The 23325-nt window shown below is 35.5% G+C and overlaps 1 protein-coding gene across 3 annotated transcripts in view; it reads right to left on the bottom strand.

Annotated features, from left to right (window-relative positions):
• LARP4B (La ribonucleoprotein 4B) overlaps positions 1-23325 on the bottom strand; it is a 163048-nt gene that overhangs the window by 20349 nt on the left and 119374 nt on the right. For all 3 annotated transcript variants that reach the window (XM_036759448.1, XM_036759449.1, XM_036759447.1), the window contains 4 exons: positions 22778-22888; positions 21708-21761; positions 21413-21622; positions 562-668 (listed from right to left, as the gene is read on the bottom strand). In XM_036759448.1, the coding sequence (XP_036615343.1) occupies positions 562-668; positions 21413-21622; positions 21708-21761; positions 22778-22888 (482 nt within the window). The remainder of the gene's footprint in view (positions 1-561; positions 669-21412; positions 21623-21707; positions 21762-22777; positions 22889-23325) is intronic.

Here is a 23325-nt window from a genome sequence, read left to right as displayed (position 1 = left end):
TTCATACCATAGATTCCTTTAATTCAGTTTTGTTCTTAAGGTATTCATTTACAAATGAGATCTGTTTAGGAAGCTATTGTGGACAATAACCACCATTTAAACAGGTACTTAACATATCCTTTGCATGTACATGACTATCAACTATTTTAAAAAAACTAGTCAAAAAGTCCATTTCTCTATGGAATAGTGTGAGTGCCCCATTTAATAATTTTCATCATTTGTGATTATGATTTCTGGTGCACAAAAGGTACTTTAAAAATTTGCACGTTATAACTTTAGAGTTTACCATTTAACTTGAGTGTAGGATTCTATTTTAAAGAATAAACAGAGACACATTTACAGGATTTTTGAAATCTTTTAAGAAAACTACTATTTCTACTTTAATTATACAAATAAATAAAACTATAAATTCAATTTAAGGTGCTAAGGAGACAAAATTCCCCCAAAATGCAATAGTTCCTGCCACTAAAGAGCTTATATTCAACTTGGGCTAGAAGGGGCGGAGAGGGGGAAGAGAGGAGTGGGAGAGGGGAAGGTAAATACTTGAGTCTTTTGACTTACCTGTTTCTAGGAGGATACTGTCTGAGTGAAGTTAGGGGAGATGCTGCAGGTTTGAAGGTGGGAGATGTAAACCCATTGATAAATCCAGTATTTGGAAATGGTGTTACCTAGATGTGGGGGTGGGGGTGGGGGGTGGGGAAGAATGACAGGGAAAGAGGGAGAGGCAGAAAACAGTAACCAAAACGATTTGCTAATTTAGTTTCAATTAATATTTTGTGACAAAGGATATAAAGACAATTTATTATTCCATATTTCAGTATCACATCGTAATTTAGTCAAATATGATAGCCTATTTTCATATTTAAACTGTCCATACTATCTTAAGAAAACCCCTAATAATTATTTACCAGTTGGCACAGTCTGAATAATACTTCTATATCTCTGATACCATCAGCAGCTTATATCCAGATCCTAAAACCAGGCATCTATCTTTCCTTATATGCTTGCTTTGGTCCATACTATATTTCCATACAGAGTTCTTCCATGAAGAAACAAAGAATCATAGAACTTCAGAGTTCAAAGGGGCAGTACACATAGGAAAAACACTGGCTCTACATTCAGAGGACCTTGGTTTCAATCCTCCTTTTGATGTTTACTACCTGTGGGAACTTGTCAAGTCATTTTAACTTCCCTGGACCTCAGTTTCTTTATCTGTAAAAATACAGAGGTCAATCTCCTCATTTTACAGATGAGGAAAGGCTCAGAAAGGAGAAATGATTTGGCTGAGGAACAGGGCTTACTACTGGCAAAATCAGGTTGGAACATGATCTTCTTATTCCTAGTCCAGGATTCTTCCCATTACATCACAGCTATCTATCCATATTCTATACTTCTTACACAATATACTTTTGAGGCTAACTTCTATCCAACTATTGCTAAGGCACTCCAAAACTCTGAGCAAATACGTGGCAAAAAAAGAAACGTTCAAACAGGGTCTGATTTTTTCAAAAGGCAAAAGACCACAACGAAAAGAATTGGATGACAGCTATGGATGCAATTGACTTTTGTTTCTGCGTCCACTAGCCTGGCGGCTATCTTGTGTTTACTTTTGTTTTCTTAAAGTTGTACATTCTTTCCTGAAGAGACTAAAAGCTGTACTTGGAGAAAATCAGAATGTATTAGACACATATCATATTAAATACTAAACAAAATAATAAAAAAAAAGATTTGGAACAAATTGAGACCTTTCCCACTAATGTAATCAGAAGAACGGACAAAGCAACAACAACAATAACAAACAAAAAAAAAATTGATCAAAATAAAGATTATGTAAAGTGGTTTATTAAAGATGTGCTTATTATTTCTGCTTTTCTTTGCAAGGTTTTAATGACCTAACATGTTTAATTTTTATAAAGTGTCACACATAGCTGAGAAACACATATAATTCCTTTTCTTTCCATTCTATAATCTTATAGCTAGAACAGGGATTTCTCTATGAGAGCTCCTATTTCCCAAGTCTGGTATAAAAATAGCTTTAGTTTCTCTAAATAAATAAAATGTTTTTGTGCTTTCTGTTAAAAGACATGATTTTATGATCTCTTCATTTTATAAATGAGTCAGGTTTTCCTTGGAGTGAAAGTTACCATTTAAAACTTCATTCCTAAAAGGCATACTGTCCATCCTTGCCTATCCTCATACAATTAAGGGGAGGTGGGGTGTAACAAATCTTTTGAGACACCAAGAAGTCTGCAATCTCGGGACTACTGACAAGGTGTGCAAGATGTGGCTGGGTCTCATAAACAATTAACATTCTTTAATTGTCAGAGAAGGGTGGTTACCAGCCTCACAGCCCACTTTCTTTAAAATAACTGATTATATTGCCCCAACCTCTCCACAATGCTGTTTACCTTGCAACCAATCACACTGTTTTCCTCACCTACTAACTCTGAATTCCCCAAAACTATATTATAGCTGATGAGTCCTACCGAAGGGCCTTTGCTCATTGAGAGGCCACTGACCTAATTTATTGGTTACTGTGAGCCTAACTAATTGACTGATCATGCTATGACCATTTCTTTCAGATTACCTTTGTTTTCAAATGTAACACAAGAAATGATAAAAGAAAAATGCCCAGATCTCTTATAACAAGAGGGCAAAGTGAAAACAGAAAGAATTCATCAGTCATGTCCTGAAAGAAACCCCAAATAAAAACTCCTAGAAATACTACAGATAAAATAAAGAGATTCTAGGCTAAAGAAAAATACAAATTCCAAGTAGCCAAAAAGAAATGAAGCACTGAGGATCCATAGTCAGAGACATGCAAATTTGTGAGCTGTCACTGTGAAAGAATTTAGAGTTTAGAATATGATATTCTAGAAGACAAAGGATAAATGATTCGCCCACTAAAACTGAATACGGGAGAATAAATGGAAATTTAATAAAATAAGACTGCCAAGCATTCCTGATGAAGACAAAGGCTGAGTAGAAACTTTGCAATACCAACATTGGGAGTCAAGAGGAACATAAACAGGTAAACATGAGTGAACAATCTTAAGAGATTGTCTGAATAAGGTTAAACAGTTTACATTCTAATATGAGGAGACAACACATGTGTCTCTCTCAGAATCCTCAGGGGTCATAGAGAGAATTTAATAAGAGAGTCTAGATGTGTTTCTCTTATGTTTTGATCACCTTAAAAGAAGAAAGGAAAGAGGAATATACTGGGAGGAGAGGAGGAAAAGAGAGGAAGGAGGAGGAAAATTATCTCTGATTATTGAGCCATGCAAGTAGAAGTCTAACAAACAAGGAGAAAATCATGGGGCGGGGCGCGGGGAGGGGGTGGCGGACAGGGAACACTTCATTCATTCTCATCTGAATGAGTCAAAAGAGAGAACAGAAACACAGAGGAGAATTTAGGAAATACATTTAACTAAACAAGGAATAGGGATAAGTAAGAGGAAGAATAAGTAGAGATAAAGGGAGAGATTAGTTTTAAGAAAAATAAATCCAAATTAAAGATGATAGATTTAAGACAAAGCTTAAAAGAAATAACCTTTTTTAAATTTCACTTTGGGTGAGGCAAAGTGAAGAGGGGTGAAGAAGCAAAAGCACATTACACTAAACCTAAAGCATTGGTACTGAACACAATTCTTTCTCATCACTTCTTTAAAAGAGGGAAGGGGAAGCAAGAAAAAGAGCAGCGTAAGAAATGGAGGGAAATGTACAATTAACAACTGTAACTGTGAATGTGAAAGGGACGTATTCATTCGTAAAACGATGAAAAAATGGATTACAAAAATAGGTTCTTTACAATAAAATCATTTCAAGCAGAAAAATGTACACGAGTTAAAATAAAAGGCTGTAGCATCATCTATTAAGCTTCAGTGGAAAAGAAAAAAGGCAGGAATAGCAATTATCTTCTTAGACAAAGCAACAGCAAAAACAGACAATTAAAAGAAAAGAAAAGCAAGGTAACTACATTTACTGAAAAGTATCATAAACAATGCATTAATAGCAATATTTAACATCGATACACCAAATGGCATACTACCTAAATATTAAAAGGAACAGTTTAAGAGTTATAGGGAGAAATAGATAGTTAAGCTGTAATAATGGCAGATGTCAATGCACCCATCTCAGACCTAAAAAAATTTAACATAAACAGAACATTAAAAGTACCTCTTCCTCTGCCCCAAAATGATCAGAATCGAATTTTACAAAAGTTAGATATGATAGACCTCTGGAAATTATAGAACAGAAAGAGAAAGTATACATATTTCTTAGCTATGTATGGTACTTCTACAAAAATTGTAGGGCATTAAAACCTTGCAAAATGAAAAAAAAAAGCAAAAATATTAAATATCCTATATAAACCACAATGCAATAAAAACCATACTCAATGATGGACTGAATAAACTATTAAAAAAAAAACTAGAAAAATCAACAAATCAAGAACCCTCAATTAAACACCAAAATTGAAATCCTGAAAATGAATAGATTAACAAAATTGAAAGCAAAAGATCCAATGAATTAATAAAAGTAGGATGTTTATTTAAAAAAACCATTAAATCAATTAAAGAAAAACAAATTACTAGCACAAAAAGTTTAAAGGTGAATTCATAACCAAATGAAATAAACTATTAGTAACTATTCTGCTCTACGACAGGGCAATAAAACTGACAATCTAAATGAAATAGATGAATATCTAAATAAAGCAAATTAATAAGAAACATGACAATCCAATTTTAGAAAAAAGAAATTGAGGCCATAAATGAACTCCTAAAGTTAAAAAACAAAAACCAAAAAAAGCCCTAACAACTAATTCTAATATTACATAAACTGTAGGAAAAATAGGAAAAGATGAGGCCCTGCCAAATTTCTTCCATGAAACAAATATAATCTTGGTACCTAAACCAGGGAGTCATAACAGAGAAGAAAAACCACAGAACAATCTCCATGATGAATATTGATGTGAAATTTTATAATAAAATACTAGCAAAGAGACTACAGAAGCATATCAAAAAGATCACACAATATGACTGGGCTGAATTTATAGAAGGAAAGCAGGCCTGGTTCAGTACTAAAAAGTCTCTAAACATAACTATTTCAATAACTAGAAAAAAAAAACCCATATGATACATAGATGTAGAAAAAACATTTGACATGATACAACATCCATTCCTTTAAAAATACTACAAAGGACAGGAATAAATGGATCTTTACTTAATATGAGTCTGTGTTTAAAAGAGCCAACATTATCTCTATTGGTGATAAGGTAGAGGCCTTTCCTTTTAGATCTGAAGTAGAGAAAAGATGCTCATCATCAATAGAATACTAGAAATTCTAGTTGTAGCAATAAGATAAGAAGAAGAGACAATAACCATAGGCAAAGACACATAACCATTGCTTTTTGCAAATGATACAATGGTAACTTAGAAAACCAAACCAACCGAAACTATTAACTTCAGCAAAGTTGCAGCATATAAAATAAACCTACATGAATCATCAGCACTTCTAACCCTTAACCCTTTGTTTCAACAATCCGGCTAGCAGCTGTTGTGGGGGTGATAGACCAACACAAGCCCAACAACAAGTACGCTACCAGCGTAGGTTCTTTTGATCTGCTTTACTAAGGAAAGCAACATTAAGGGGTTAATTCAGCATATGAATACCATTCACTTAGTTCAGGAGAAAAATCCAGCACCCTGAACTTCGGGGCAAAATACAAACAAATTACAAACATGGACAGGCACACCAAACACAATTCATAGTTACCAACATCTGAGTTCAGCCCGGGAGCTCATAACAAGGGCTGGCCCAGGGTCACTCGTGCCACCATAGTGTGGGTAAGAGCTCTGAAAAAGAGAAAGCCAACCCCTGGTTTTATATCTTTTTCAGGGTCAAGGGTGAGTCACACATGCGACTCACCCACGTGGCCTAGAATCCTCACAAAGAGGTGACTTAAACCTACGTGGTCTAAAAGCCTCTGATGTCCCAAACATGTCACTCAAACTCATGTGTAAACTAGGCCCTCCCCTGAGGCAAGGAGGTCACCAAGGACTCCAAAATCTAATCAAGGAAACAAAGGCTTTGGCCTTCAAGGGCACTTGGTTGAACTGAGTGCTAAGAGCCCATTTTGTTTATCAACACACCCTTTCAAAATAATCTAGCAGAAAGAGATAGAGAAATTCTGGAAAAACATAAAGCCCTCTTTCTGATTAATATAAAAATGACAATACTATTAAAATTAATTTACTTATTCTATTTCATACAATTAAGTTACCAAAGAATAATTTTACAGAGCTAGAAAAAAGAAAAAAATTGGTTAGAATAAGAGGTAAAGAATCTCAAGGGAACAGGGGGAAAAAGATAGGAAGGAAGGGGATGTACCAGTACTAGATCTCACTCTTTACTACGAAATAGTAATCATCAAAATAACTTGGTATTGGCCAAGAAACAGGTTGATCAGTGAAGCAGATTGAAGATCAGACTGAAGCAGAAGTACTCTAAATACAGAAAAAATAAGCACAGCAACCTAGTGTTTGATAAATCCGATGTTCTCAGCTACCGGGGCAAAAACTCACTATTCCATAAAAACTGTTGGTAAAACTGGAAAGCTATTGGGTAGAAACTATATTACATATAGACAACATCTCATACCTTTTACCAATACAAGCTCCAAAAAAGTACATGACTTACACATAAAGGGGGACATTCTAAACAAATTAGAGAATCAAGAAATTACTGTCAGATCATGGTTAAGGGAAAAGTTCATAAACAAGAGATAGGATAAAAAAATGCAAAATGGACATTTTATGAGTATATAAAATTAAAAACTTTTTTTAACCAAACCGATGCAAGATAGAAAAAATGTAAGCAAGTTTCTTTTAAAAAGGTCTCATTTTTAAGATACATAAGGAACTGATTCAAATTTATAAAAACAAGAGTCATTCCCCAAATGATAAATGGTCAAAGGAATTTTCAAAGGAAGAAATCCAAGCTAATAATTGCTTTATGAAAATTTGACCTAAAGTATTAAATACTGGAGAAATGCACCCAACACACTAACACAATTGTAGGGGATGTGGGAAAACAGGAACATCAATGTACTATTAATGGAGCTGTGAACTGGTCCAGTCATTTAGAAAGCATTTTGGAACTATGCCTCCAAAGCCACTATGCCTATGTACCCTCTGACCTAGCAATCTCACTACTAGCTTTATACCCCGGCAAGATAAAAGAGGAAAAAGGACCCATGAGAAAAAAAACATTTAAAGCAGCATTTTTAAAGGAGGCAAGGAACTGGAAATTAAAGATATATTCATCAATTGAGGCAAAGCTAAACAAGTTATGGTAAAAAGAATATGATGGCTTCAGAGAAACAACAAAAGACTTGTATGAGCTGTAACAGAGTTTATTAAGCAGAACTAGGAGAATAATTTACACAACTAACAACAGAATCATAAAGATAAACAACTCCAAAAGACTTAAGAACTCTAAACAACATAATGACCAAAGGACTTGTGATGCAACATGCTACCCACCTCATGATAGAGAGGCAACAGATTCAAGGGTACAGATGGAGAGATGTTTTTTGGATATAGTCAATTCAAAGATTTAATTTGCTTGAGTATACAGAATATTGCTTTCTCAATGGAGAATGGGGTTTTGAAGGGGGAAGGAGGCAGGCAGGGGAATCTTGGGGGGGGGAATTAAAATAATTTTAAAAATAAAATTTAAAAAAACTTTAAGAGTTATTTGCTTTCACTAGTTCTGTAGGAAAATTATCCATATAAACTCCAACTAGGAACCACTTATTCTCCCTGAATTTTGTGCCGAGAGGCAGATAAAAAAAAAAAAGCCCTTGCATAACCTATAGAAGTTTGGGGTAAGGTGCAATGTGAAAAAAGGGGAATATGATCAAACTAGTAATACCTCCAGACAAGACTTGGGCTAGAGGGCATATAATAACCCAAGTTTATATCAATATTTTTATGTCAAAAGTTTTATGGTATTTGTGTATATGTGAGAGGAGGTCTGGGTGTAAAACTTCATGAAGAAAGAGTAGGACCATTCTTACAGAAATTATTTTGTTTATTTGGACTAAATTAAGCATTTTAAAATAACGTCTTTTTTTATTGACAGGTATACAAATGAGTCGTCCAGTACAACTTTTGGGATACACATGAAAACAAACGTAACATGAGGTATTGTCTTGAACATATACTATTTAGAAAGAACTGAGAGGAGTTTGTTTCAAAATTGCTTAGTATTTCTATCATGAAATGATTTGTGGGAAAACATTAAGTGCTATTTAAAAATTATTTTTATCATTATTTCCTTCATTACTTGTCACAACAGTGTCACGTAATAATTATTGTTGATGGTAATTAAGAGATACAATTGGATAAAAGAACACTGTGTGACATTACCTGCCAGAGGCCTGAATGTGATAACAGATACTATTCAGTGAAGAGATCCCCCCTTTTCCACCCAAAGACCCCCACAAAGAAATGAGCATAAGTGACTCACATATTAAAGATGAGACATTTAAAACAACAAAATTCTAAAATAAGCTTTTGTTAATGATAATTGGAAAGGTCATGTATATCTGAATCACTAGAAGAGAGGGCCCAATATTCTAGATGAGGGCTGTCCAACCTTAGGTTTTCATTGAAACAACAGACAACATATTTTTCTTTGCAATTTTATTGAGAGCTCTGCAGTAGCTCGGCTTTGTTTACTAAAGCATTTACGTAAATTTCTATGCTTATAAGTAGGCCGAATAAATCGCACTACAGGCCCCATGTGGCCTGCAGGCTGCATTCTGGACAGCCCTGTATTATGTAGCAATGATAAATGCTAGTTAACTGATAATAACAGTGACTTATTTACATTACTGCTTTAAAATATTTGGAAGTCAGGACAGAACAAAGGCATCTAAACAGATGTTACGTGTTCAAAGCCACTCAAAACACTTAAATCCCCCAATATCAGAATCAATATTAAAAAAACTTTAAGTCTGTCATGAAAATAATAATTTGGTACCTTCCTGGCAGGGTGGGAAGAGGGCAGATAATCCTAATGCTAATTTTGTAGTCTTTACTATTTATGAGGCTACTCATCCTCCTTTCAACTCAGCTTATATCAAATAGTTAAAATATTCTGAGCACACTCCTCATTTTTTTTTAATCTTCCTAAGGATATCTGAAAGCAACAAAAGTCCTCTGCACAAAGCTGACAGAAATCATTATGTGGTATACTAAACACTTATACTTTCAAAATTATTTAAGCTGATAAAAAACTGTCGACTAGGCAAAAAAAAAGCTTCAGTTAACATGATAATCTATATACAACAAACAGGCATGGGCAATTTTTTAAAGAATAACTGTGATCCTAACTGCAGAACTACAATAAATAGTACAGCGTCATGGAAAAACATACTGCACTGGGATTTGAAGACCTTGATTCTAAACTGCTTCTACCATAATTATTAAAACTCTGTGAAGTCATTGTTGCTCTAGGTCTGTTTATTTTCAAAATGAAGGCCTAGGCCGGCCCAGCCCTGAAATTCTATGAAATCTACTTTCCATAAGTTTCTCTTATCATTCTTGGTAGGAAAAATAAATAAAAAGGACAAGATAATATTTTAAGTGTTTTCTAAGAGAGAGGTCTTTTAAAAATACATTTTGGAATTTTCTCAGGCTTTATTTTTCTTAATTTCTTTGCAGCGTTAGACATTGCTGATCACTTTTTCTTCCTAGATAAGGTTCTCACGACACTGCTCTCTCTCCTGGTTCTCCTCCTATCTCTCTGACCACTCCTCAAACTTTTTTTTTAAACGGGATCTTTATCCATGTCATAACCACTAACTGTGGGTGTCTCTCCATTCCCCAGTTCTGTTCTGGGACCTTTTTTCATTTCCCTCTACATGACCTTGTTTGTTGAATTCATTAGCGCCATCCTACCCGCCTCCCCCCATCATAATCTAAGAAGATTCCCAGATCTATATATCCAGCCCTAGGACTCACTACTGAACTACAGTGCTCCATCAGCAACTGTCTTTGAAGTGAACATGTTCAAAAGAGAATTCATTATTTATCTCTCCTACCCGAATCTTCCTTTCTTCCACATTTCCCATCACTATTTTCCTCTGAATTAAACAGGACAATCTGATGTCATCTTCAGCTCCTCACATTCACTTACCCTAGATATCCAACAGATGGTTCAGTGGATAGAGTGCTAGACCTGGAGTCAGGAAAACCTAACTTAAATCTGGCCTCAGATATTTATTAGCTGTGTGACACCGGACAAGTCACTTAGCCTTTGGTTACCTTAACTATAAAATAGAGATAAGACCTACCTTCCAAGGCTGGTTTTAGGATTGATTCGGATTGATTAAGGGAGGTATTTATAAAGCACTCTACAAACTTTAATACTCTATAGAAATGCTAGCTATTCTCTTATGCACTTTCTTCTATTTACAAAGTTCCTACCCTAGGACAAGCCTCTAATCCCTACTATTCTAGACTACTGCCTTCACCTCATAATTGGTCTTAACAGGCCAATCTGCCACTCAGCTGACAGGAGTGATTTTCCTAAAGTGTACTCTGACTCTATCAACACCCCTCCCCCAATTAATAAAATACATTGTCTACCCATTATCTTCCTGATAAAATACATAATCCTCTGGCATTTAAAGTTCTTAGTAACCCAAAGCACTGCTACCTTTCCAGTCCATGCACACCAGCTATACTGGACATCATCTCCCACCTTTGGGGTTTAGCAGTGGCTGTTCCCTGTGCCTGAGATGCTCTCCCTCTTTACTTGCACTGCTCAGTTTGTCTTGGCTTCCTTCAAGACTTAAATACCATCTTCAGTGGGAAGCCTTTCCTAGTCTACTGTATCGTGTGTGTGTGTGTGTGTGTGTGTGTGTGTGTGTGTGTGTATTTATATATTCAATATATCTAGTTATTTAAATGTTGTCTCTCCTTAAGTTCTTTGAGGGCAGGAAAAGGGTCTTTTTTTTTTAATCTACTAGCACTTAGCACAATGCTGGAACAAAGTAAGCACTTAACAAATGTTTGCTGAATGTCTGCTTAATACTGAAAACAGTGTCTAAAAAGTAATCATTCTTTTCTACAATAGCAGGTTCATTAAATTACTAATTCCAAAGGATTTTGACTGGTAACAAACCCAATTTTAAATACAGTATGTTTAGAATAACTTACAAGTTATTCTTTGACTATTTTACAAATAGATTCACTTATATAAGATTCTCATATATTAATAATAGCTATTTTCTTAATTTTACCAGACCAAGCCATAAGCTTTAATTACAAGGAAGAATCCCTCTATTTCTTACTTTTCTACTTAGAAAAGTTAAATGCAACAACTTATAACATAGTATTCTACTAATCTAAAAGTTATCAACAATAATATTTCCATTAACATCCACTCACATTCCCACCCCCACCCCTGAAAGGAAAGAGCCAAACTACAACAACTGATTGATACCAAGGATAAGGCACACCAAGTAGAAAACGTTTTACTGTCAAGAGAGCATACATGACTGGAAATGTACTGAACCAAAAACAACAGATATAGCTTAAAACTATTTTAAAAGGAAGATAAATTTATCTACTGGACTATACAATTATTAAACAAACTGTGCTTTTCTTATTATTTCAATGGCATTTGATTTGAACAACAATTCTCTGTCACTTATGAACCAATGAAAGAAAAAAAAAACACTTATTAAACTTCACAGCAAGTACGACTGGCACTAACAAAAACGTTTTTCCTCTTTCATTCTTTTTCCCCCCATGTTAAAATTAAATAAATTTTGACAAGTCTTCAGTACCAAAATTAGTTCCTCTTTTCAATTAGCTTCATTGTCCAGTCCACCATCTGCCTTGTGACATAATTCTGAAACCTAAGTCATCTCCTGGTTTTCTATCTCATTACCTCTTTAAAAATCAGAATTCCCCAAATTCAGATGCCATGAAAACCCATTTTTTTTGGCTCCTGGGGGGAAAAAAAAATCTGTAACATTTTTAAAAAAGGATGTATGACATAAAGTATATATTAAATGTGTGTGTGTGTGTGTGTGTGTGTGTGTGTGTGTGTGTATATAGTAATTTGTTTAAACGTAAAACTATCATGTCTGGTATACTAAATTTAAAAGACTACTTTAATCAGACCAATTGTAAATATACTAATTGAAATTGTTTCAAAATGTTATGTTACAAATGAAACTACAAACTAAAAAACTTAAAAATCTAGAATGATAGCCTGGGGAGTTTAGAAGACAAAGAAGCAAAAATTTGATGTGACAACTTTTGTCGATAGAACTCTGATCATTAATAATTTTCTAAAGTATACTTAGTACTGTTGGTGGCATCATTTAGTAACACTCAGATAAAAGATACAAGTTTTTCAACCTTACCCTTTCACAGACGCTTTTTATTTTTTGATTTGTATACTTCCAAACACAGGCTAACTTCATTTAGATTGAACAGACGATTAAGGAATCTGAAGAACTCATGAATCTTGCCTCCATGTTGCAGGAGGGCCGTGCTTGGGCAGGATTCACTTCAATCAATCAAATAACTCATTTATTAAGGATTATTACGTGTCAGACACTGTGTTGACTGTTGGAAATATGAAAAGTCTCTGCTATCAAATAGGTTACATTCTAATGAGTTAGACAATACATAATGGAATAGATACATACAAGATACCTAGATTGATTGAAAAATATCCTCAGGATAGACTCCAGCAATTGCAGGGTAGGGTAGAAAGACCTTCTACAGAAGGTGGTATTTAAGCTATGTCTTGAAGAAAGTTAATGAAACCAAGAGGCAGAGATGAGGCAGTAGAGCATATAAGGAACTTCATTAGCCAGTGAAGAAGCAGAGGGAGGGAAGATAAGAGTACTGCATGGAAATTCACACAATGGGGGATAACATGGTCAGACCTACCCTTTAGAAAAATGACTTTAGCAGCTGGGTGGGGTATAGGTAAGAGTTGGGAGAGACATGAGGCAGAGAGATAAATGAAAAGGTTAACTATTTTAACATTCCAGGTAAGAGGTGACAAGGTCCTGAACAGGGTGACAGCAATATGAGTGGAGAGAGGTAGGAGTATAAGAGAGGTTGTGAAACGTAGAAATAACAGAAGAGATCACTGCAGATACAGGGTGAGTGAGAGTGGAGTTGGGGAACTTGATATTCTATAGTGGATAGCAGATCTATTCTACAAAGTCTGTTCACTTCATCAGAACATGAGCTCCTTGAGAGAAGGGACAATGTTTTTGTTTCCCTATTCTCATGTTCAGCATAGTATCTAGTACTTAGGAAGCATTTAACAAATCCTTGCTGGCTATTGACTATAAAAACCTGGCTGAGGCATTATTACAAGATTTATGATTCCTACCCCCAATACCAAGACCTAAAGGTACTGAATGATTTACAATGAGTCAAGTGACATAGAAGCAGTAGTTTTTTTCTGCCTCTTGAATCTAAGAGATTAGTAGAGTATATATGAAGTGCCTGATAACAAGGTCTTTCCTACAGAATAGTCTTTCACTTTCTTCTAAAAGCAAAGATACCTATATATGCTCCCAAGGACACTTTGACAAAAGAACAAATAATTTGAATGTAGTGACATCTTCTAAAAAAAAAATCTTTAAAATCACATGGGAGTTCTGCAGTCTATTTCCCCTTCCGGGTATATCAGGAGTCCCAACTTTTATTGCTGTTTCTATTGTTTTAATAAATCTTCCAAAGGGCATCATTTATCTGCCTCACTGAGTTCACTACAGTTTCAACATCACTGTTTTACTAATTTCATTCTTTTTTCTTGCTTATCCTTAAAGACATAAGATACATATAGCTTTTGTATGCTTTTTAATTACTCTGTCTTTTACAGGTCTTCTGGGGAAGTTAAAGACATGGATGGTATTTACATTACACAGACATCTATCCATAACGTCTCTTGATGTGCCAAGGAAAAAGTACTAGATTTGGCATAAAAAAACTGGGTTGAAATCCTATTTCTGGTACTAGGTACCTCTGATACCTTAAAGCAGATTTGTAGAGAAGCATATTTCTCTGGTCCCATGTTCTCATTTATAAAACAAAGAGAGTGGAGGAGGGATGGAACAGGGTTGGTCTATATAGCTTCAAAGACTCCTTCTAGTTCTATGATCCTGAAACCTTAGAGGATTAAGTTCAATGCCTGCCTTAACATTATCTGCAGCATTAGCAAAGCAAAAACACTGGATTCAGAAACTAAAAAGATTCTAGAAATTTGCAATCCTTCATTTTATAGATGAAGGTACTGGGGCTCATGGAAAATGATATCAGCCAGTAAGTAGTAGAGCTAGGTACTCTGCCTCCAAATCCAAGATTCTTTGTACCATGCCATTAAGGCCTTATAGATACCTTGGCCAAAACTTCTTTTCCAGGTAAACGGGAAAGGGAAACCATAAGCAACTTATTAAAGTTGAACTGTTTACATTTCTACATGAAAAGATGACATTTGTAACTCATGAGACTTTTCTCAGTACTACGGTAGTTGGAAGGAATACAGATATATGTAAAGACAGAGGGCACAGGGTGAATTAAATATGAAGGGATGATGTCTGAAAAATAAAATTAAGGGGTGAGGGAGGACTGTACTGGGAGAGGTAGAATGGGGTAAATCATCTCACTTAAAGGAGGCAAGAAAAAGCTTTTACAATGGAGGGGAAGAGGGGGGAGGTGAGAGGGAATGAGTGAACCTTACTCTCATTGGATTTAGCTTAAGAAGGGAATAACTCAAGTGGGTATGGAAATTTATCTTACCCTCCAGCAAAGTAGGGGGTAAGGAGATTGGGGGCAGGGGAGGGGGGGATGATAGAAGGGAGGGCAGATTGGGAGAGAGGGTAATCAAAAGAAAACACTTTTTAGGAGGGACAGGGTCAAAGGAGAGAATAGAATAAATGAAGGGTGGGATAAGATGGAGGGGAATATAGTTGAGTCTTTCAAAACATGACTGTTATATAAGTGTTTAGTATGACTATACATGTATAACCTATATCGAATTGTTTGCCTTCTCAGTGAGGGTCGGTGGGGAGGGAGGAAGGGAGAGAATTTGGAACTCAAAGTTTTAAAAATGAATGTTAAAAACTGTTTTTACACGCAACTGGGAAATACAGGAAATGTGGTATAAAAATCTATCTTGCCCATGATGGGGGGAGTGGGGTGTGATAGAAGGGAGGGCAAATTGGACAAAGGAGTAATCAGAATGTCCTCCATCTTGGGGTGGGAGGAGGGGAGAGATGGAGAGAAAAACTTGGAACTCAAAGTCTTGTGGAAGTGAATGTTGAAAACTAAAAATAAATAAAACATAAATTTAAAAAAAAAATCCTTTCCAATCTCTTCCTATCTATTGGTACCTTCCTACTATAAACAAATACCTATTTTGGAGAAGAAAACCAGAACTTTTATTCACTGTTTCTTACTCTTCTAGATACCCTACTTTTCCCCTACATTCTTGAACAAAAGAACTCCAAATATGCATTTTCACTCTCAATTCTGTTCAAATCGAAATCTGAACTCTATCCATGACTCCTACTATATCTATTCTTTCAAAGATCATCAACTACTTCTTTGCTAAATCCATTGGGATTGTTCCTCCTTTAAGCTGTAGCCTAAGATATCTGACATCGCTGACCACTCTCCTTTTTATAAGACAATTTATTATTTTAATACACACATGCTTTTTGACATGTAATTCACTCCCCACCCCAATCAAACATCTTATTGATTGCTAATTGAAAGGAGAGATTTGTCCTTTAACCTTTACAATAAGGTATTAACATTGACCACTGCATTTGACCAAAGTTTGTTGCCTCTCCATGTTGACTTTGCATTGTTGTAGATATTGTACATCCTGATTTTTTGGTTCTGGCTTTCTTCACTTTGCATCACTCCATATAAGTCTTTTCATGTTTCTCTGAATTCTTCATATTTGTCATGGTGCAGTAATATTCCATTGTACTCATGTGTCATAATTTATTCAGCCATTCCCCAATGATTGGGCACATTTTGTTTCCAAGAGCTTCTTTGTATCACAAATAATGCTTTTATGAACATTTTTGTACATATGACAACCTTTCTTCTTGAAAATAAGTATTCCCTTGGCTTCTGTGACACTGAGTCATTTCTGTGCTTCTTCTATCCCTTTAGCTACTACTTTTGCTGAGTAGAGTTTTAAAGGTGGGCACTGCCCACACTTGTTTCCAATCTACTCTGATTGCTAGCTTCCCTTCTCTCTCAAGATTTACCTTCAAATATTCAAACTGTGTTGTGCATTTCAATTCTGGCACCAGTCCCTCAAGTTTCATATTTGGTAAATTATCCTTGGATCCTCCCTCTGATATCTTATCAGTTGCTAAATTCTTCTGATTTTTCTTTCATATCAAAAGTTGTTTCCTCTCCCAATATGACCCTAATTTAGGCCCTCTTATCATTTCATCCTTGAAACATTGCAATAGCTTAACAGCTATCTTCCCTTCCCAATTCAAATAATCCAAATGCTGTTGGTTCAGCTGAACATTCCTAAAGGATCATAGATTTAAAGTAGATAAATATCATGGAGATTAACTAGTCCAATGTTCTCATTTTGTAGATGAAAACTCCAAAAATTAAGAAACTTGTTCAAGGCCACACAGATAGTAAACATAATCGCCAGAATTTGAATTCGGGTACCTGACTTTAAATACTCTGCACCTTGCATTCTGCTTTAATTCCTTCCTCAAAACCCTCCATGGTTAACCCTGCCTTGCTGGGTAAAGTCCAAACTCCTAGCCTGCCATTCAAGGACCCCATGAGCATTTTCATCTCCCTTCCCTATATGTGCACTGCAACATAACTGGTTTACCTGCTGTGGTTCCCCAGACAGACTCTGTGCTTTTCTACCTACATATTTTGGTTTTCCAGTCCTGCATGTCTTCCTGTAGAAATATACTTCCTCCTACAAGACACAGCTGAAATATTAGGTTTCAGCATGAAACGAAGCCTTCCCTGATCACTCTGGTTGGAAGTGATCCCTTCTAATGCCTGGTGCCAGTTTTTAGCAATTAGTTTATAGTGCCATGTACTGCAGGTATTAAAGGAGTGAGTGTGATACATCTCTTTATTTCCCACATTACCTAACATGGTTCCTTGTCTGTGGAAGGTGCTCCAAAGTAAGTTGAATAAATGCTTCACTGATTCTTCTTTCTACACACGCTATTAACCCTTCATATTCTCACTCAAAGAAGCATCCTTATTCAAAGAATCTCTGATGGGCTAAATGTGAATTTACAAAAGCAAAACATTTCCTTGCCGGTAAATATTTTCATTTATTGGCAGTAGAGGTTCTGAAGAGGAGTATAATGCTCTCCGAAGTACTTGCTCAAGTTTTTTCTTGGTTTCAGTTGTCATCTCATCTAGAAATAGAAACTTTGGGTAGGTAGGTACTTATGGTATTCAGTTACTTAAGAATATTGCACCTCTCTCTTTTATGATACTGCTGCTCTTACAGATGCAGAAAATGCATGAAGACATCTGGATCTAAAACACTGGAAAGATTTGCTGGTACTTTCTTCATCGTGGTGGTCGTTGTCCATAAAAAAATTTTTTTTAAACATCGGCAGTACATTTCTTAGATATAAGGAAGGATATGTTGGATGTTCATACTAAATATATCTGAAATTCATATTAAATTTGACAATGTATATAAATCATGTTGGTTCACCACTCCTTCAGTGTGGAAATGTCTTCAGAGCGGGTCTCACCAATTTGCTGAAGAGATGAAAACAGAAAAATCTGTTTTAGTGGCTAGTTTTCATACAAATATTAAGCTTTAGCACACATAAATTTGGTTTTTGTTTTTTCCTGTTAGCTGTTAACTTCCTAGCCAGAGAAACATCACCTCATTGCTAAAATTGAACAGGTGATTCTGCACCAAAATATTAGACTGGTAAAAACTCAATTGTGCTTTAAAAGTTGTGACTTAATGAAAATAGATTAATGCAGCTGAAATATAATTGAGCATTCAAAACTTAGATTAAATTTAAATTCTTACCTTCTAATATAGCATTTTCTCTCAGCTCCTTTGTAGATCTCCAAGTTAAAAGGAAAGAAAACTAGGTTCCAATATCCTTCTGACTCCAAAACCTTTAGATTTGCACACCGTTGTCTTTTTCGTGAGTCTTTTGAGCAAGCAGGACAAAGAAGTTCTCTATTTCTAACCTCTATTAGAATGAAAGGAGGTGACTGCCTGCGTCCACTCCACTCCCAATTCTTAAGAGGCCCATCCAGGAGAACAGGAACGTGGCCACCAACCTCTATATCAAAAGTCAACAAGAGGAAGTACACAAGCAAGCAAAGGCACTGACTGAATTCTCCTTTCTTTCTTTGGTAAAAATGGTGGTGCTCCTGGAGATCAAAATTCAGCTTTTCTCCACACTGGAAACTGTTCTTGTTCTCAAAGGACAGGAAAATGATACTATTTATCACTTTTATATTAAAGATCTATACCACAACTTTTTAAAATGTTGCTTAAGGTTGGATAATATAGGAACACCCTGAACGGTATTTTTCATATTTCTAAACTCCACTCCCCCTAAAACAGTTTCAATTTTTAAAGACATCCTTACCTGCCTTCCCCCAAAAGACTTCTAGAGGGAAAATACCTTGTTCTGCCAATACCCGAATTTTCCTAAGTCTTAACATTACTAGAGGTATGATGACAAGGGGAAACATACTTGTTAAGAGTGGGGAGAACCAAGTCCTAGACTCACTTGCACCACCAATAACGTATGACCTTAAGGAAGCTGCTTCACCTTTCTGTTTCCAAAATTCTAAAAGGGGAGTCAGACTAGATAATTTTGATGTTCAATGAAATATTCTCTTTCTGTTTTTCCTTCAGTTTGCTGCTCTGGACCAGTACTTTTATTATTCCCATTGCCATTACATAAATTTAGACTACAATTCACCTTAACCTGAGATATTTTAAAGAGTTCTAGAGGATCCTCTTGAATTTAGTCTCTTCTTACTGTACATAATGATGGAAGTCTATTCTTCCTAAAATGTTACTTTTACTCACTATATCAGATGTTAAACTTTGTTTGCCCAGCTTTCTAGGCCCTCCAGTTGATTTTGCCTAAAGAGTACAACCTTATATCCAATATCTACCTTCTGTTATTGTCAGTCTTGACTTTTTATTTAAATAGTCTTTTATTACCACCTTCATACCTTCAGTTTTTTTATCCTTCCTGTATTCATGGAACACTCACCCTTCTCTCATTTAAACATCTGAAATCCTACTGAGTCTTCAAGGCGCAAGTAGAGTTTTAATATGCGTAGAACTTACAAAAAGTTCATGTTAAAAAAATACACCACTATCCTTTTACTACCTCTCTGTTGTCAGTGGCCTCAATGCTAAGACTATAAGGAGAAGTGTGATATAATGGAAAGAGTACTGGGAGAGTGTCAGAAGACTGAGGCTTCTTGAGTTCCAAGGCTGACAACCACTAGCTGTCTAACAATGAATAAGTAACCTCACCTCTCTCCGGTGAAATCTTTGTAAAGTGCTTGGCAATGTACCTAGCATACAGTAGGTGCTATATAAATGCTCATTTCCTTCCCCTTCCTCCATCATGGGCTTCTCTTTCCTTATTTGTAGACTAACACGGTTAAAACTAGGCGATCCCTAATACCCCACTGTGTGCAATAAATAAACAATGTGATGCATTCAGGGAATCTGAGTTAAGAATTAGAAGAAGCAAAGCTGTGAAAATAAGAATGGTTCAGGAAAGGCTAACCTCAGGCAGGACTGACCTCTCAAATAGCCATTGTATAAGTGTCAAAGTATCTTGTCCAAGCCCACTTTCAATGCCTAGGAGTCAACCTGTACTCCTCAATTATCTCACATCCTCCCATATCCAATGTATTGCCAAGCCAGTTTATTTTTCCTTTGTAACATCTCTCATTTTACGCCTTCTTCTCTCCTCTGACCCTGCCACCACTCTGGAGCACATCTCCTTATCCACCTCATACCTGGATTACTGCAAGAGTCCGCTGGCCAGTCTGCCGGCCTCAAGTCTCTCACCATTCCAATCTATCCTCCATTCAGCAATTAAAGTGATTTTTTCTAAAGGGCAGGTCAGACCATGTCATTCCCCTACTTAATAAACTCCACTGGCTTCCTATTGTCTCCAGGAACCAATACAAAATACTCTGTTTGGCATTCAAATCCCTTCATAATCTATCCCCCCAAAACCCCTGGTACTTACACTGGTAACCTATTTTTCAATCCAGTGATACCGGCCTCCTGGTTCCATGAACAAGACACCCTATCTCTTGGCTCTGTGAGTTTTCTCTGGATGTCTCACATGCTTGAAACTCTCCCTTGTCAGCTTGATGACTTCCCCAGCTTCCTTTAAGTCCTAAATAAAATCTCATCTTCTATAGCAAGCCTTTCACAACTCCTCTTAATTCCCTGATGTCATGGTCCTCTTCAAGAACGAAAGACAAACACAACAACAACACAATAATTCTAGCCTTCCTTCTGTTAATTATTTTGTCATTTATCCTGTATATAGCTTGTCTGAATATATTTGTTTGCACGTTGTCTCCCCATTCAGACTGCAAGTTCCTTGAGGTCAGATGTTTCCCTTTTCTGCATTTTAATAGCACTTGTAATTAATATAAGACTAATTCAAAACTCAGTTATGTAGTATTTAGTAAGTCTGTATTTCAACTCCTCAAATACGTTAAAAGATCATATAAAGCAATAATTGTCATTCTTTTTTGCTCCTCTCAGTGATTAGCATAGTCCTCACAAATAACAGCATTCAATAATTCCTTTTTCCTTAAACTACTCCATTCAACTTTTTTCCCTTCATGAAACATTTCCAAAAAAAAAAAAAAAGCTACCTAGTTCCAGGAGCTTAAATTAATCCTAATGATCTATTTCTCCTTTATACTTTTCACCTCCCTAATCATATAACCCTTGTATGACACCCCCCCGAATAGTAATGTACTGCTTCTCATAAGCATAAGATTGTAAAGATACTTGAGGAGAGGATTTATATTTTTCTTCATTGTAGATATTTAATTAACATTGACATGTAAAATTTTTTTTTTTGGTGGAAAGAAATTAAAGGTTTAACTCACCTGTCTCTGCAATGGATACATCTTGATACCACTAAATGGAAAGTCAATGGCTGCTTTCACAATACATATGACAATTGCCAAAAAGATTAATTTTAAAACTACTTTCTCAATCCCAAGAATTCTTTTAAAAACCAAACCAAACCAAAACAACTGTAGGGACACTATAATCTTACTAGGAGGTGAAAAATAAGGGAACTTACCAAGGAAGGATCAAGATAACTATGCGTAGCTGACCAGGTCTGTGGAGTAATTAAGCTGTACAATGGAAACTGTTGCTGGGGACTGTATACTGGAGGTAAATAAAACGATGTTGTATAACGCTGTTGTGTGTAGAGGTTCATGTCCAGAGGTCTATATCCATTCTTTGGCAAAAATGTGTTTATAGCAATAGCCTTTGCTTTTATCCGTGCCTTCACAAAAATATTAAATTCCTATTAGGATACTTAAGAATAAGAATTTGATATTAAACAAAATGAGGCCAGTGTTCTTGATTACCTTTATTGGTTTTCCTTGAAAAATTTTCACTTCTTCTCTCAGGTATCTATAAGCCTAAGATGAAAAATGTTCAAAATATAATTTCTTCATTTTTATAAACTACTTTTATAGGTCAATTTACTAGCATAAATAATGATTGGATTACCTTACTTGGAATTAAGGTTATATAATTTGGAAAAAGATATAAGAGGGGAAGCTAGGGTAAATACTAAACCTCATATTCTTCATAGATGTAGGGCTCCTGATTTCATACCACAGCTATCCAAAGTCCTATGACAAATTTTAAAGGTCCCCCTTAATCTGATCATGTTCTAACTAACCACACTTATTTTTCATTATTCCTTAACACTGGTCTAATCTCTTTGGTCTGTCCACTGTCCCACAGACCATAATCATTCCTACCTCTGAGTATGTATTCATATTCTTGCCCTGCTCTGCCCCCTGCCTATCTAAGTATAATCTTTCTTTAAAAATCCTGCTCAATTTAAATTCTTTCATAACCTTTCCTGCCTATTTGTAAACTTTTACATCATTTACAGGCTCCACCATAGCTTAGCATGTGACTATTATAATGCCTTATATATTAGTTGCTATAATTTGCTATGTTTGTCTTGTTTCTCTATGAAGATCTTCTTTTGTACACAGGAAACTATCATAGTGCAAAGCACAGCATAAGCAATTAAGACTTGTTGCTCAATTCGTGAATGAACATTAAGAATTTCCAGCCTATTATATAGTTCAGATAATGAGATTACTAGCAACAGGAAAAATATACGTTAGGTACAATCCAAGTGTAATTTTAGTACAATTTAAGTACCTGATAAACTTCTTTGGGTTTATTACTTTTAATACTGCTATTATAAATATTAATTAAGCTTACTAAAACTTTTTATTTAAAAAAAAATAAAACCCCTCTCAATTTCCTTTTTGACCTATATGTATATAAAGACACTTTCCTCTAGGCTGGAGATAGAGCATGGTGTTTAACTTCAGCTGTGCTACTGACTCACAGAATACTAGTCAATGTACTCATAGCATATTTTACTTGCAAGAGAAAAAGAAGTGCTCACCTGTTGTGCATCAGCTTCCGACTCAAATGTTATAAACCAATTGTCATTATAGGCAAACTCACAATTGACGAACTTAGGCAAGTTATCTCCTGTGAAGAGTGCTTCTACTTCCTATACAATAGTGCAAACAAAAGAAGTTACAACTTAATGTATCCGAATTTAGAATCTCCTTTAGAAAAGGAGAGTCAGGTGGAAAAGAGACTCAACAAGGACTATGTTGTTAAAAAAAAAAAAGACCTCTCCACAAAACTTTACATATTATGAAGCATATTCATAAAAAAAGGCTAAATTGCCCAAATCCTCAAAAAACCTAGGCTGAAATGTTTATATAATGAAGCCATACTTTCTTTCAAAGGCAATGCCAACAATATTGCATGGATTAAGCATATAATTTTATGGCATTCTAACTCTGTTCTTTTACTATGCAGTACAAATGTTTTGCCCTGAAATTTTCATTATTAACCAATTAGGTTTAAATGTTACTTGAACTAATAAAAAGAGATTTTACTATAAACTACTTTAAGAGTTTAGACTTTCTATACAGGAAA

This window comes from Trichosurus vulpecula, chromosome 5 (genome assembly GCF_011100635.1).
Source record: "Trichosurus vulpecula isolate mTriVul1 chromosome 5, mTriVul1.pri, whole genome shotgun sequence".
NCBI lineage: Eukaryota > Metazoa > Chordata > Mammalia > Diprotodontia > Phalangeridae > Trichosurus > Trichosurus vulpecula.
Note: the sequence above shows the minus strand (reverse complement) of the source record. Positions and strands in the feature narration are given on the sequence as shown.